This window comes from Varroa destructor, unplaced genomic scaffold, assembly GCF_002443255.2.
Source record: "Varroa destructor unplaced genomic scaffold, Vdes_3.0 BEIS01000002.1, whole genome shotgun sequence".
Classification (NCBI taxonomy): domain Eukaryota; kingdom Metazoa; phylum Arthropoda; class Arachnida; order Mesostigmata; family Varroidae; genus Varroa; species Varroa destructor.
In genome coordinates, this window is record NW_019211455.1 from 60,432,703 (window position 1) to 60,450,021 (window position 17,319).

At 38.8% G+C, this 17,319-nt stretch overlaps 1 protein-coding gene across 2 annotated transcripts; it reads left to right on the forward strand.

Moving 5' to 3' along the window:
• The first annotated feature begins 429 nt into the window (after window positions 1-429).
• On the forward strand, window positions 430-17,070 carry LOC111244104 (uncharacterized). 2 transcript variants are annotated; one of them, XM_022790758.2, is made up of 8 exons: window positions 430-927; window positions 3,425-3,750; window positions 5,453-5,717; window positions 7,056-7,603; window positions 8,610-9,350; window positions 9,439-11,118; window positions 11,718-12,002; window positions 13,233-17,070. In XM_022790758.2, exons 2-8 carry the CDS (start codon window positions 3,505-3,507, stop codon window positions 13,392-13,394), a joined length of 3,927 nt encoding a protein of 1,308 aa, XP_022646493.1. In that variant the 5' UTR covers window positions 430-927; window positions 3,425-3,504; the 3' UTR covers window positions 13,395-17,070. The 2 variants fall into 2 exon arrangements, with proteins under 2 accessions (XP_022646493.1, XP_022646494.1); XM_022790759.2 differs by having other exon boundaries at window positions 5,456-5,717.
• The last annotated feature ends 249 nt before the right edge of the window (window positions 17,071-17,319 follow it).

Consider the following 17,319-nt stretch of genomic DNA (forward strand, 5'->3'; position numbering starts at 1 on the left):
CGCCTCGAGGAGAAGCTTATTTAATGTTTCACTAAAAAAAATCGATTCTGTTGTAAGCAGCTAATGAAGTATCACAAATTATGTGATTTAGGCTAGGCCCGTTCGGGTAGTTAGATATTAAAACAAGTACAAAGTTCGCTATTTCGGGTGACTTTAGGGGTAATCTATCTGATCTGCTGAGTGGGACTTCTATGTAACGATGACCTCGATTCTGACCGTGGAAAATGCTGGAAACGTTCATTTCAATTGACATTTTCGCTTAATTTTACTTTTGAGGTCGTATTAATATTTCCTCTTGCAGCCCATAAAAATTGTTCATGAGGTAGCATAACATATTTGCTATGATTTCGGACGAAATCGTCTTGGCGCCAAGAAGTTTAAATTTATTATTCAAAAACTGGCGCTGTGGTGGAACCGAACGGCAACCACCACTGACCTTCCAGCCGGAGACTAACCTGTGGTAAACTGGGCGCTTGATGAAAGACGAAAAGTGTCTTATTATGAAAATTTTTAATGTGTGAGGGGTGCTCTTACTTGACCCGTAGTGGAGCGTAAGTGAACCATCTGTGGTGAAGTCGCAGGCCGCTAGGCCAGGCGCGTCTACCTTACCGCCAATTGCCGCCTTTCCTGGTTCTTAAGGTGTCACAGCTCTCAAACCAGCAACAACTCTTGTCTAATTCTAGTCTCGAATAATAATAGTAATGTGGTTTGAGGCCTAGCCACCTGACTCTAGTTGTGTGTTGTGATTGTGTCCGTGGACTGTGTGTTAATTGAGCCGAATAGCTAGTTAAGTGATGTAGGTGAGACGAACCAAAAATCTAAGAAGGCAGAAGATACGAAAACGATCTTTCTGCAGTAGGGCACATCGAGGCCGTTGCTGGTCGTCGCTGCTGTTGCTCCAATCCCACCGGGCGCGCCCTGATAAAGGTAAGTAGTACTCGAGCTTCCATGTAAGACAAGTTCTGTCATTCAAGACCACTATGTATGGGAGACGTGAAAATCCTATTGATATTGTGGCAAGAGTTGTTCACTATCACTTGCCAATGACGACTCTAGACGTGCTTCCGCTGCACCGCTGTGGACATCCACAAAGGTGACTGACCCCTTGGCTGTCAAACGTGCCTTCCTCGAGGCTGAATCAAGGCAGAGCTCTTATATGGACATACTTTCAGCTAAAATGATAAAATTATATTTATCATATATCATACATTCTCACATAGATAACGGCTTATCACACAAATATCGTTACTATGATTTCTACTATACAGTTTCATCCTATTGTTCTTTACCGTTGAAATTGCTTCTATAATTTACACATTTAGTTTGAAGATACCGATACTAGTTACCGCAAAACTGCAATGCTTTAACGAGGACCAATCATAGCGGTGTTTGGAAGGCGCACGATTATTGGACTTATGCTCCCTTAGTGCGAATTAGCAATTGTGAAGGTATAATCTAACGAGATATTTTAGTGCATGTTTTCACCAGGTAACAAGCAGGGCTTTTCGCATCTATGAACTAGGTGTTCCTAGAGAACGTATCGAGCAGCTCTTCCCATGCAACTATACAGTGCATGTATTGTAGTAGCAAATGAGTAAATTATTTACGTATCATTGTTTCTTAAATTATATATCGGCTTTGGTTAACAAACATAAGTATGATTGAAGCCTTACATATGTATAAAAAGAGAAGCCGACCTAGCCTGAAGAAAAAGCTTGAAATAGCTCTCACAAGGTAGCATAATGCACCAAGCTACATACACTTATAATATTCTATTATAATTATGCTGAAGTGTTTTATTGATACTCACACAGGGGGGCGATTATAGGCAATTTATTGATGACAATTCGACCTTATTCTTCTCTTTAAATGGTCATAGTAAAATCTGCTATCGTCTAAATATTATCTTGTCGTGAACGCTGTTATCATTGGCTCACGTATCTCATTTTTGCTAACTGCGCCAAAAAGGTAAAACATGAGTTAAGTAAATTTCGGGCGCAGAAAACCATAATAAAACATTTGATTTTTGAGCAAGAGGGCTTTGGATGTAAATATGAATACTATAGGCGCGCCCAATTAAGATATCCCCGATGCAAAGCTAATTTCTTTTATTTTTTTAGAGTTCTCTGAATACAAAGAAGGCATTGACGATGTAATATTTGCGGTTGTTCGGAGAAATCCAATTTTATAGGAGTAATAAGAATAATAACAGAAGAGTAATAAGAACTAATGGTTGTAAATCGCTAAATTTAATAAAATATTTCTTGGCTCTGTTTGCGTAAATATTAGATGTTATTTAGTACTATCGAAACACTTTAAAATCAGCCAATTATCATATTACAAATGCGATCATTTATATATGATTTACGGTGCCAGTTTTCAAGCTACTGTAAAAACACAGCTCTGAGGGCTTCATTGTGTGACAAATACTGTGATACTACGCGTTTGTTTGTAGAACCTAAAATTATGTCGTGGTCTAGGTTTGAATCCAAGCGTAGGTACACCTTGTTTCGTGCTGGAAAGAAGCTATGCCTAACGGCTTGAGTATCCGGTTAAAAACATTTAATATTCAAACGCTAGTTGTTGTTTGTTTGTGTGAATTTTTCTAGTATATTATTTAGTAACGTTTGGAACACTCTAAATATAGCAAATTCGACCTGTAAAAATGTTAGAATACGTTACGGGAGAAATTTAATGACAAAATTGTTCTTCTATGATGTTTTGGCTAACATCAGATATATTACTGATCTTCAAAAAACAAGATCGTCAATGCCATACAAGACTCACGCGTCAGCCATAATTGATATAGATGACATACCTTGCGAGAAGAATATCTGATCTATGTTACCGCTTTCCTAATATTTAGAAAAGAACTATTTGGGTATGCAGTGATCGTATAGCTTTACGAATAAAGGTGCAGCAGGTTTTAAAAAATAATTTTTCTGTATCGAAAACAAATATAATTGTTGTCTTTATTTCTTATATGTCTTATCCTACGATATTCTTCGGCGCTAATAAATAGGTTTTGATGACACTGATTATAAAGTTATTCAGTAATAATAATAAACAATTATGTGATAGAGATATCTGTATAGCAGTGGTTTGAAATATCAACTACAAGTGATTCCAGATGACGTTTTAGAAAAAACTGGTTCAGAACCATCAGATAATGAGTGCATCAGAAGTGCCGTGAGCACTTCTGATGCATTCATTTATTAGGTAGCTAAAATAAATGTCAAGCAACATAGTGGTCACATAAACTTCTTCACGATTAGAGAAACATGTTTGGCTATATATGAAATGTTTACCGATGACTTTTCACAACGTCTTTGTGCTTTGCTAGATAAACTAGTTGTCAGCCTTTGGGTACACAAATCATTAAATGAAATTGTGATAAGTCCGTTTCTTGTGTTTTACGTTCCAGTGCACAAATAATTCCATTCGGCTGGCATGCTTAATTGAGATTCACCCTTTAGCTTTCGGGCCATCTGCTTTCGTGCAAAAATGGACGAATCTTCTGCAGGTTCAGTAGAAGACCTCTACGGCGGACTGTGTCCTTTAATGAAGACCGATAAAAACGATACAGATTGTTTGCCCTCACAAGCTCAGACTGGATACTCCTTACCAGCGACCGATATGCGTAGCCATCGTGTAAATCAATGTGAAAATCAGCGAAACCAAGAAAATGATGAAACTTCAGACCAAGATGAAGACCACGAGGATGAGGATGCCCTTATCATTGACGCACAGGTAAGGACCACGTACAGTAGGGTGTGAAACATATCGGGCCCGTGAATCATTTTGACAATTATAAATTTAACATCATAGCACCATTCATGGTCTGAACACGAAATACCATATGTAGTTATGTTTAATAATGAATATACCATACATTTAAGGTTAATACTCAGAAATAATCTCTTGAAAATTTCGATTTGAAAAGACGTCCGGAAGATCACACAATTACATCATAATTTAGACGGAAATTTTATTATTTTTCTAAAAGGTAACATTCTTGGGTTTAGTAGCTTTTGTTTGTTCAGCAATATTTAAGGCTAAGCATCTTAACTATAATCTGTAAAAAATTGTGCAATGTGTATTAGTATCTACGTATCCTATTTATTACGAATTTTCATCGATAAAACAATTGAAGCATTCGTTAATGATATTATAATCTTATGTATAATCTCTAGGAACTTCCGCACAGCATAATTTTTTAGCTTCCAGCTTTAAGAGATCCAGGCCGGTACACGTTTAGTCATTTTGTTCTAATCTCGGAACTACTTTCATTTTAAGTAATTGTTTTCCTCTCATTTGTTTGAGTAAATAATACAATGTCTCAACGCAGTGTAGAAGACCTAATAGAAATATTGTGAGCAAAATGTAAAAAAACTGTTTAGCGAAAATAATACTGGAGATTATGATGAATGGTATATAAATTAATGGTAATGCATTTCATTAGGCATGATCTAAAGGACTACAAAATGCAGTCGTGGCGAAAGCACAGTTCTTACCATTGACTTGTTGTTGTGGCACGATTTGCTGAAGCTTTGGGGCGGAAGATACGATTAGTTTATGATTGGGGTGGTGCACGGCATAAATTGTCAAAATAGATGAAACACTGAGATGACAAAGCTGTTCATGCGTCAGATTATTCGATATTAACTCAGTTTCTCATAAGTAACACTGGAAATTTTTTTTACAAAAAATTAAAAGAAGCATTAAGCGTGGGAGGCGTAGGTTTTGATTTCTGCGTAAAGAATCGACATTCTTGTCATATCCCAAGAACGTTTGTACGTTTTGTAGCGCTTGTATTAATATTGTGTCTTGGAAACGATAGCAACTATAATAAGTTTTAGATATATAAAAAAATATTCGGTGATAACCGTATTATTTTATAAATTGTAATGAATTTCAAAGACCGAAGTAAAAAACATTTCATGTGGACTAGTTGGAGTACAATCATCAGCGAGGAGCAGCGAAGTTCTGTGATGAATTCGTAGCATAACAGGATGTGATAAACATGAGCCATGAGAAATTACGAAATATGCGAGACACCAGGAATCCACTGATTCTTAGAATTACCTGAGAAAGATATAGTGAAACTGGGCGTCAAAGTACACTATCAGTACAAACAGAAGTGCTGAAAATTATAATAGCGGGAGAGTCACAGAAAAGTGCGGTAAGCGCGAAGCAACAGCGCGAAGCCCTAAGAGGAACACCCTCGGCCTTTTACATGTGAAGACGAAAAATAGGAGAAAATGAGAATAGTTAGCATATCGAATCGGGTATAATGAAACTCGCCTCGTACAGAAGTGTTCTACGTACATAAACCAGATATAGGAACGAGAAGGTGTCGTTTTGAATGGGATGGCTGATAAAAAAACTACATAATCCAACAAGATTTTTCCGACTATGTGACCTGTTCCTAATCATCACTATATCTTTTAAGCAGGAAGACCCTGAGCCTACGACTGAAATAGCGCCGGGAGGAGGAGGAAATGTAATCATAGAGGGCGTAAAAGATCCTTCCGTCTTTGCTTTTCCCCGCACTAACTACTCGGAGGACTTCGCGGCTTTAGAGTCAGGGGAATGGCGCCTCCCAAGCAGTGCCGCCGAGTGTTTGCCTGGCGAAGGGTCTCTCAGCGTGTGTCTTGACCAAATACAAGGTGTTTCCACTTGTGTAACTGGGGACAATGCGGCACCCAGCACTCACAGTAAGTATCAAATAAATTTATTAAGTACGTTGTACTAAATATTTACTTTCCAGTTTGGAAATCATATTATTAAGGTTAAACACTAGTGGCGTCAAAAAAGATATGGCAGATGTGTCCGAGCATTGTCAAAGTTCCTGGTACATCTGCTAACTGAATTTCAGGGCAAGCACATAATATTATAATCCCTTTGAAACTTCCGTTAATATTAGAAATCTGGTACCGCCGATAGTACTGGGGTGAAAGGCATTATATCACAAAAGCCTAGCTGTAATGCAAGTATTCTATTAATAAATCACATTTGTTTTTCATTTGCTCTTTTTTGAACGAATTGGAATTCATCTGCTCTCTGGCTCCTTGATGTTGACTTTGCCAATTTAGTTTTTGCTGTAATCGTATCAATTCAAACAATTTCATTTTCACATCAGCTGATCTTCATCTCGTCAAGAGGCCAGATGCAAGTATGGGCTCGTTTCTTGCTGCTAGAATGTTAGGGACCAAATACCGTAATGATGGTTCTTAGTGTGACAATCTTCGCCTCTAAATAATTAGTGTTGATGCCTTCAATACAACGAATCGTTTTGAAATTTCCAAGCGTCTTATAAATCGGCTTTCTCGTTGCGTTTGCTGTATAGTAATTGTTACATCTCTAATTGGAGGGACTTAAGTACTAAGTTTGTCGTTTTAAGCCAACGAGTGGCTACTCTTGCTAAAACATTTTTGGTCAAAAAATTGGTCCGAAGTATTTCTATTGAAGTTTACAAATTCTAATAAAATTTTAAGCTAAAGAATTTTATTAGAGAATAGGTTATAGTGAAAGCACTTAATAGTGCAGCTTTTGGCACCAGTAGGGGCTTGGTAACCCAGGTGTAGCTTAAGTCTCCCTTCATACTGTTCCATATCTGACGTTTTTTTTCCGGTTTTGGTAATTTCCAATAGTAATAATCCAATTTCAAGAGCGACGATCGCTAGTCCACAGGATATTCTGTGCTACACAGTACTATAAAGGTTCACAGTAATAAAATCTTTCAAATAATAGTGCTCTTCATGCCTTTCAGCCAAGAAATCCTTGTCCACTCAGTTATTCAATATCCGTGTGTTGTATATAACTGGCCATCTCCACTCGGCTGGGCACACTTTAAATTTAGTTTTTGCGGAATTTGTAGCAAACACCTGTCTACGCTTCCAAGAGCCTTTTTAAAAGTGACGCCAGATAACCGAACGAACTTTGTCTTTTGTAAAAATTCTTATCTTATCTATAAGTTTATCTTTTGCTATGATAAACTTAACCAGAATTTTTTATAACACTGCCAGAGACTAACATTTATACAAACCTGATAGCATCCAGGAAATTCTCCTTAGAAGACGATGGAGATGGGGAGCAATCGGATGATTCTTCCGTGGCTGTTAACCTTGAAGGTGACACGGACCTTGAGGATGAGCCGCCGATACCAAGCGAGGGGCGATTCTCAGAAGATCGAGACGTCCAACGCGAGAAACCATACAACGCGGAAGGCCAAACGCATCATTTTGGTGGAACAAAGAAAGAAGAAGATGCCCTCAGTGCCCTCAACAGTGTTTTGGACATACTCTGTAAGAGTAAACAGGAAAACACGAAAAACCAAAATGAGTTTGAAGACGAGTGCGAACACGAGGGGGATCTTGAAGCGACGTACAAGGGTCTTTACGAAAATCTCGAAGAACTCTCCAGTGGAGAAAGCTCGATTCCGAATGATGCTGATTCTAATGATGCGATGATAGAGGATTTACTTGAAGCAGCGTCGGAAGTTAGTTCCGGTGAAGATGAGATGCTGAAACGGAATGAGACGATTTTGGAACATTCCGCCGAAATGAAAGTAGAGAGGTCTTTTGACAATAATGGAAAGGAGGTGAGTGTCAGAAGCATATTTTTTTCTCTATATGGAGTGGCAGGTGAACACTATAATTATCTGATATCAAGTGACGTTATAACACTTGTCGTTTGTGCTACCAATATTCTGTCCCTTAAAGTAAAGAAGGCTTGTATATTTGTTTCTCACTTGATAATGTACTAATAAAAATACCTCCTAAAATTTGACAGATCGATTCATAAAGCACCTACGAACTGGAAGTGTTTCTGGTGGCCAGCGAAATGTATAATTAACTAAAGCAATAAGTCCAGATTTCTGGAAAAGTGGCTTACATAAAATGCCAAGCGTTTGTTTTCAAATTGCTTTAGCTAACTCAGTTGGTTAACAATTTAAGCTTGCTCCTAAATAAATACTTCATCAGTCCTTTATAACGCTGTCTGTAGCACTGAATTTTACCATTAAGTTGATATGAGAGCCTTACTGGAGTCCGTTGTAACCCGTTTAAGGGTTTATTATTATGTTACATGTGTTCGAGACATTTAAGAGGTCTTCATGAAGAAAGTTGATTTATATATACTAGGTATATAAGGTTTAGTAGGCATTATGCAGAATAGCCAAAAGTCACCACGTCTTTTATTTTATAGCGAGATGAGTAGCACGGTTACCTCTGATGAGTACAACGGTAGCTTTGAATTTTGCTCACTCACCCTCAATCTCTCTAAGTAATGATACAAGAGGAAAAGATTGACAACACGATGTAAACAAAATCCGTTAATGGATGTATATATATAGTGGGTTTTGGCATTGCTATTTAAAGATATTATTTTCCAGTATTACTTCTTTTACTACTTTCATCCCTTTGGATAAGACGCATTTTACAACAGTGTGTACGATGGTGTTGAGCTTAACGGGGTCATTTGACTAGACACCATAAACCGCAATGAAGTCTTATGATGTATTGTTCTCATGCGTTCTCCTCATAGACCTTGTATTTTTTACATGGCGAAAGAGTATTAAATAACGCAATGCTGGTTTTTCGTTTCAGAACGGAACTAATAAAAAAGAGGCAATGATTGCAAAGCCCGGCGTTACAAGCGTTAGTAGAAAAGAGGACTGCGATGCGGACACTGAGCCTACAGCCAGCACTGGGATTTTGTCAGATGTAAAAACAAACGGTATAGTGTCATCGTTTAAATTAAAACGCAAGACCGGTCTAGAGGAAGGGGAGTTATCAGATAGCAATTCTGAAGCATCGCATGCGTCACGTCGTATACATCGTTTAAAGCGGAAAAGACGCGAAAAAGAACGCGCAAGCTTGGGAGGTTTAGGACTCTCGGGTGGCCGCGTGCTAAAACTAACGAAGGTGACGAAAGTGTTGATCGGTGCTGAAACTCGTTCTTCACGCACACGTACTGTAAGCCCTTTGCCGAGCCGCCTTAGCCCTGGACTCAGTGGAGGTTATTCGTCCAGTGATAGTGACAGCCCGGTTAAAGCGCCACTTGTTCTTGACCACCGAAGTACTCTCATAAGGAAAATGCTTGTCCTGAGCCCTTCTCCACTGAGGGAAAGCAATAACAACACCCAGTCTGCCCAGTCTACTAGCGCAACTCTTACCTTAGCCGCCACGACAGTATCGACGGCCCCTGCAGAACCTGTGGGCCCGTGGAAAAAGCCTTCGAGTAGTTCGAAGCACCGTAACTATCGCCAGAGCGGGAATGATGTCACAACCACAAATCACCTTCAAACGACGCTTACCGTTGTAGCGAGCACGGGTAGTGGAAAGAAGGTAAGTAAGGCTATTAAAGTAGGTGTACATACATCTTTCAAAAGTATTTAAGTTATTTTAATACGTTAACAACATACTTCATTTGCAGAGGCGACCAGACCGTGAAGTATACCAGGTTCGTAAGCGACGAAGCAGATCAAGATCATCCGTTGTTCGGAGCGGTGGCGGTAAAAGGCACTCGGATACGCGATCGAAACGTCGCAGTAAGAGATCTTTATCACCAGAAAGAGATCGTGCTAGAAGTCGTTCGCCACGCCGTAGATCCAGATCGCGTTCTAGGTCTCGTTCGCCAACCGATAAGCGGAAGAAAAGCAAAGTACGGCGTAGGAGCACAGAAAGGAAGTCAAAAAAGAAAAAGAAGGCTAGGGGGCACAAAAAGACAAGAGTTGGCGATAAAAGTCGTAGTAGGTCAGTTAGTCCTCCCGCCACCCGGGATTCAAGAGAGATCCGCCGAAGATCTCCTGAAGTGAAAAAGTCGAAGAAAAGGTCACCAAGTAGGAGTGCATCTAGGTCACGCTCTCGAAGCCTCTTCTTATCTGGAAGAGACTCAGCCGTATCGAAAGATGATGTCGCAAATAAGAAGTCGTCGAAGTCCCCTGAGAATGCCATAAAAAGGCGGAAGAGAAAGGCCCATGACAAGCCTTTGAAGGATCGAATAGGAGAAGTTGTTGTTATCGATAGTAGCAGAGAAAATAGCCCGGTTGGAGAGGGTGGCGATGCATCAGGAAAAGACAAGGAAGAGAAAGAAGTGGTGGATACTGGCAATAAGGAAACCAAGGAGAAACAAATTTCTGCGAAAGGCGAGAATCTCGTTATTAACGTTAATTTTAGAAAGAAAAAGTTGCTTAATATTTTTGGCGATGACGCTTCGGATGAGGAGCCCGCCGAGAAAAGTTTGAAAGATGATAAAGCTGCGACTAAGTCATGTAATGTTAGTCCAGCAAGTGGCAAAAAGGGAAGTCCTGTGAGCAAGGGTCCGCAGACACCACCTTCCAATACTGCTGGTGATGAGTATGATCCGTGCGAGCCGTTAGCAGACTCACCAGGTGGTGGCTCTGCGACCCCAACAAATGATGAGCGAGATCAGCAGCCGTTACATCAGTCACAGCCGACCCGCATTCCAGGGTTGGGTTCCCCCTCGCCTCCTACAGGTGGAAGGGACTCACCGGCAACTCTACCATCACACGGACACGGAAAACCCACAGTAGCAGTTTTGCCAATAGTCGACAACAAATCACCGCGCACAAAAGATCAACGAGGCCGACGCTCTCCCGTGAAAAATCAGCAACCACCCCAACCGCCACTACCGCCACCACAGAATCGAGACAAGCCGCCATCGCCAGCTCCACCACCTGCTCTTGCTCCTCCGCCTGTGCCATCGTTCCTATTCAGCCAACCGCCACCAGCTGTTCAACCTCAATACATTGTCATGAACCCCTATTTGGTCAATCCGTATCATGCCATGATGCCCATGCAAGCTGCCACTGCTCCTTTGGTTGCACCGACTGCCCCCGTTACGCAAGTTTCATTAGCGACTGCTACGGGGTCAAGGGATACTGGAGCACCTGCTCCGGAAGGCAGTCCTTATTCGCCTGGAGAAAGTCCACTATTCAACGAGCCTATAACCCCGCCCACACCACTAAGCGCAGAAGAAACAGCAGGCGTATCTCCTGTTGCCCCCTCAAGAACAAGGGGAGGCGGAGTTTTCGATCAGATTGCTGCCGGTGTGACTAGGCAGTCTAAACGGAAGGAAAAGAAAAAACACAAAGTAAGCATAGTAAGAAAACATCTTACTTATTTATGAATACTGATATTCACAAAATCTTTCGTACTATTTCTATGAATATGTATGAATAGAGATAACCAACAAGAAAATTGATGATAATCTTATTGGCGCGTGTAAATTATGACATAACACGTTTTTTCTATTTTCAAAGCTGTGTCATGCATATTGTGTATTCACCAGATAAGATGAACTCAAACACAAACAGCTGTAAAGTTGATGGGAGATAATATGGCAGTGAAGATCGTATTTAATTGTGCAACATATCATCAAGAATACTTCAATAGCATTTTTGTATTCGTATAATACTGCATTATAAGCATATGACAGGGCATAATCTTCTATCATAAATATCTTATCCTACAATATAATACTATAGGAATATATAAATAGTATTAGGCCTCTTACAATTGTGTTGCGTAGGCGATTCCGCTTTGTATTATGACGATTTGCTATCTTCTGCTTTTTAATAGGTATAAAATAAAAGTTCTCTAGCAATAAGAAAAACTTCAACAGTCAAAATTTAATTTTAATATCCGCAAACGTTAGTATATAATCAGAGTATTACATTTGTTGTACAACAGGTCGTTGTGAAAACCGCCGGTCAACTTCTGGCAGAGTCAGGAGGCGACGGAGGCGATGGTACTGATAAGGAACGGTACGTCCGAATGGATGAATCTCAGATGAAGATACTGGATGAGCTGCCTTCTTCAGCTGTTGAGTTGCAAGTTAAAGAAAAATTCCTTCAGAAACTACATCGCCAAGAACGTGTCGTCGAAGAGGTTAAATTGGCGTTGAAACCTTTCTACAACAAGAAGCACATATCTAAAGACGACTACAAGCTCATCATGAAAAAATGCGTCCCTAAGGTATTTAGCATCGAAAGGAATCTTGCTTTTTCAAATGCTTGCTTCTGAAACTTATATGTAGACTGGATAAAAAGTTACTCTTATGAAATATTAAGATAATGCCAGCATCTGGGTAAGCAGATCGAAAACACTGTAGAAATTTGTGATGTTCCTAACCTCAAAGCGAGCCCCGGTTTCCCACTTATTAGCCTAGAGTTAAAAGGTAGTTAGATATCAGATTAGATACTTAGAAGCTTAGATTACAGAAACGCCATTAAAAAATAAAAAAAAAAAAGGAATTGTACAACTTCTGGAAATTGTTGTTAAAATGAGGTGATTTCAGAAAATTATGCCCAATCCATATCTTCAAATATACCAGTAACATTAATGCCCGTAGTGACTTATACATAATTATTATTAACCATTTTGCAGAAGTTTACAAACAAAACCCCCATAATCACTTAAATAAGGAAATTGCTTTTCAAGTGTCATGTTGATTGGGTACGGACAATTTATTAGTAAATGTTGTAAGATCAATACCTTTTTAGTGGGTTTCGTTTGTGGCGTGTTCAGAATCCATCTCCTGTTTTCACGTACGCTTCAAGTATAAACATGCTAGTTGGTAAGGGAACATATAAATTTGCAAGATATTTTAGAAAGGTTTAATAACCTTAATAAGCCTCAGGTGGGCATCAATCTCGACCCCAGTGTTTCTGGCTGGGTGCCCTACAACTTGTTCCACCATGCAGCAGGAATATGAAATATTAATGGTTAAAGGCATCCCTATTTCTGCCTTGAAACTGGAGCATAAATCAGAGAAATTAAGGTTCCTACAGCATTTGCAAACATAGTCCCCAAAACTTGATAACTTCTAAAGAATACTAAATGCATTTTGTACAAACGCGTGATTATTCCATCAACAAACAACAAAATGCTCACTAAATGCGCTTGTTCATTTCCGGAGTAGTCTCTATGGGCTTAAAAAAGTGTAACTCCAAATAGGAGGGTCAATTTTATTTATCTGCAGTCATTGTTTGTTTTCGCCATAGACTTTTTAGGAACTCAACAGCTCAACGGGCAAAAAAAATTGCCCGAACTAGACGCGTTAGCAGTCTATTAGCTTAAGATTTTTGAATAATTTTATTATTATTGAAAAGAAGTTTTTAAGATTGCTTTGAAGTTTTTTATTTTACAATACTTCCAACCTTCTTCCACTCGACGTCTTGTTATTAAAGCGTTTGTTTTTTCTAGATCTGCCACAACAAGAACGGCGAAATCAACCCTGCGAAAATCAAGGCGTTAGTTGAAGGTTACGTCAAGAAGTTCCGACATTCAAGCCGAAAACACAAGCAAGCGCCTACACAAACGTCGCAGAATAATACTGCGTCAGCGGGAGCTACTGGTAATAGCTAGGAGTGACTGCCAATAACGAGAATTCGGGACAACAGGAAAAGGATCCAATGGATTTGCATTCTGGGTGTATATATGGGAACAGAGATACGACAATTTGTTTTGGGCTAATAGTTATAGAAACGGACTTTTTTTGTACTATAACTTTGTTCATTGCCTGTACCACTGATTCCTATTTTTCTCCCCCTCACAATTTTTCTGTGGCTAGAAGATTCTGTTTAAAACAAAATGTAGTCACATTAAGCTTCTTCAGTATCGCGCGAAGTTTTGGGTGGCGACTCCAGCTGATTTACCAAATTATAAGAAGAATATACTGTATATAGGATGTATACATGTGGACAGATGATATATAAATATGCGTATACAAAACAAATTAGTAGATTGGATGGACTACTAAGCAAAAGTAACATTGAAAAATAATGATGTTGAAACGTTAATGGAAAGTCAACGATTGTGATGATGACGATGAACAGCAAGTAAAGTCGGAAGTTAAAGATAGAACTTCCTTGGTAATAGTACACAATGAATTATACAGAATACGAGCACTACAGGAGCTAATAACACAATTGTTATTGTCACACTCATCACCATACCTCCGTCACCATTTCCACCGAGCAATGAGGTTAAGATACACAGCGAATAACCTAAACAGAACAACTGCTAAATGTAAAGACAAGAAAGCCATCGAGTCTCAGCTGTACTTCTAAATTATTAGTATGTACAGCTAAGCGGTGGCTTATGGCGATGAGGATTGTGTCAGGATAATTATTTCGTTAAATTAATAACAATCCCAAGCCTAGCATGCAACAACGTTGTCGAAACAGAGGGGTTTCAACCTTATTCTAAAGATATTCGCGTATCAATGAACTGATTGGATGAGACCTCACGATCGACTTCGTTAACGTCGATTGTGGTTGATGCGGATGACGACAATTATAGCGATGGTAAAAACGTGACATGTAGAGACAACGTAGAGTTGAGTAAGTATTGAACTAATAATAACAATGATAACACTATCATAAGTAGAGAACGCACTTACGTCGTCGCCGTACGGGAGAGAAAACGCTTGAGCGAGCCTTCGGCAAAATATTTACGTGACAAAGCCGCAAAAAGTAAATAAATCAATACATTTCTATTTTGTGGTGAAACACACTATTGCTGATGAACCAATATATATTGCTACGCTGAAGATTGCTACAGCAGCGGCTTATATTTATCTCGCTCGTTGATAGATTTTCTCTCTCTGTTATTTTCAACTTTTCCGACCTTTTGTGTGATTCCAAATGCTGTATGATCGTAGGTATTCGTGGCTGCCATTGTTCACAGAATTTCGTAGGAATCAAACAATTAGTTTCCTTCTGTAAAAACAAATTATTGAAGTTTTCATTAAATTCATTTTTTTTTAAATTCTATTCACTTCGTAATAGTAGGCTGAATTATTGTTTCTTTTTGTTTCGTGCGTTTTATTGCATAATGACGGTGGAATGAATCCAATGGAATGCCGAGCGACAACCGAATTTATCCAGCCGCCCTGCAAAGCATGATGCCAACTGTTAAAATATGTGACAACGTGGCAATCCTATTCATTTATATTTACAGTTAAGACATACAATTTGTGTGCTTGCTGTGGTGGATCGGTTCTAAGGTGATCGAAAGGGGATGGTACCATATTTGATATCTTTTTTTTTTGTCTTTGAAGATTGAACCACAAGAATACTATGGATTCAAAGTTTTGATAAACAAAAACTAAAAATGCAGCCCCTGGCTTAGACCAGCATTTTATGCTCTTGCTATTTTTATGGTGATCGGAAGCCACGAACCCTCAACTGTCTGTAAATAATTTATGAAGATAAGTACCCAAAATAACATTAAATCTAAATTTAAAGAAATACAGCCGGCGTGCTTTTGTTCAGCATTTACTATTATGATACAAATTGTCAGTGGATATAAAGTAATAAGATGTATTAAGTAGGATAGACGTAGTGACAATAAAAGTATTTCACGTTGTATCCGCGTGCAGATATTTAGTTATTTGAAATAAAAGTCGAATCATTCTTTCATAGAAGTCATATCCGATGTGTTCTAAGGATTTTACTTAAAAAGTTACTGAACTAAATTAACTTATTTAGTATTCAATATAGCAGTAGATATTCCACGAAAGAAGGTAGACCTGATCCAAAAACACGCCGTGGCAAGCCCTGCGCCCCGTTCCATAGATACCTTACGACAAGCTAATGGAAAAACAGTAATGAGAATCGCAGCCGCGGCGAAAAAATTGAAATCCGTTAGATGAGACACCAGAAAGCTGAACGAATGCGTTGTCGATTAAAACAAATACTGAGGGTGGCACGCAATGGTAAAGAATCGCAGAAAATTCATAATGAGTGCAAATAAATTGCAGTAAACGCTCAAGAGGCCATACGAGGAAGCAAGTGGTGAAATGCAACACGCTTCAATGGCGGCAGGAAATTTGGCCGCAGTGTTTTTAATTGTTGGTTTCCTAACCAACTCGGTTGCCGGACACACCGTTCATTTGCAAAATTGTTTACGTAACGTCGAGACAAAACAATTTTGTTTGGATGAATTTCCCTGCTGCAAGTGCCCTTTACAGTTCCCTGTTGATAATAGTACTCAACTGCAAATAATCAAGAACTCTCTTATTTTAAATAGTGCCTTTCATCGCTGTAATAAGAATGAAAGCAGGCGGTATCCGCAAAGTAAGCTATATTGTTTTAACGATTGAGGGGTTATTTTTAATTCATAAAGAAATCAGATTTTTTTACTGTGGTAAAAAATGAAGGACATAAACGCAACTTTAAGAAAAATGTAATGAAATTTGTGTAAAAAGGTAATTACTGACGATAGGATGATTTCACCTTTTCGCCCAAAGATTATCGCTATAGAAAGAGTATTCCAGGGAAGTTGCGCAGTTTCCACCGATCTTCCCTGCATATATTACACATTTTATAGTAACAATTTTTACATTTGTGTTTGTTAAAGTTCATCGTTTATTAAGACCTATAAAAATCGTTAATTAGGCCATTAGAAACCATTAAAATGGATTTGTGCCATAATTAGTAGTATAATTAGTGCTTTACAGCGAATTAACCGTTACTTAGCTGGATAGTAAATATGTGGACTGAGCTGTTTTATGTTTAACTAACAATAATTTTGATAATCAAACTATCGTGGTGTATCGGGTGAGATATCATGTCCTGGACACTGCAGAGAAGAAGCCAAAAATGTATGCAATTAACCCCAGATAAGACTTAACAAAATGCTTTATTAAAAAAAAAATTAAAAGTTATTAAAGGAGCAGCAATTTTAGTGAATGCAGAGCGATACGGAGAAACGCATTCGATTACTTCAATATGCTTGGTACTTTCGAAGAAAATGCAGCATTATAGTATTATCAGACTCACAATTGTCGATGCAAACTGGATTCGCTAGTGTAAAACATCTATTTAATACACGACTTGCTTCAAAACAGTAAGCGATGGAAGTTCATCTGCTTCGGACTTCGACTAGAGATATTGTACCTATCATTATATGGAATGTTTATATGGAACGCTTGGTGTGATTTTAATGGATTAGGTTAAAAATTTTGAGTTTTACATCCGAAATTTTTATAACATATGTTTGGCTTTTAGCACTTAATAAACACGTGTACTCTAAGAGATTTGCGCCCGATCTTCTCGTTCGTAGAACCGATTATTATGCTGGCCCACTTCTCTCCTACTAAGCTGCGCTGTTTGAACAATCAAGGCGCAAAGTTACTGAAACAACCATAACAATAACGGATCTACAATTTTTCTTCCTGACGCAGGAAGGAGGACTAAGGTTAACTATACGAAGACAATGTTCTATTTTCAAAAGCTACTTTTAACGACCCCTTGCAAGAGAGGTACATTAAGCAAAATTTGTCCTT

Bases quoted from the DNA above. Each gene is read 5' to 3' on its own strand.
- LOC111244104 (XM_022790758.2), top strand. From the start codon at position 3,505: ATGGACGAATCTTCTGCAGGTTCAGTAGAAGACCTCTACGGCGGACTG. The intron at 3,751-5,452 runs GTAAGGACCACG...ATATCTTTTAAG, and splicing joins CCCTTATCATTGACGCACAG to CAGGAAGACCCTGAGCCTAC. The intron at 9,351-9,438 runs GTAAGTAAGGCT...CTTCATTTGCAG, and splicing joins GCACGGGTAGTGGAAAGAAG to AGGCGACCAGACCGTGAAGT.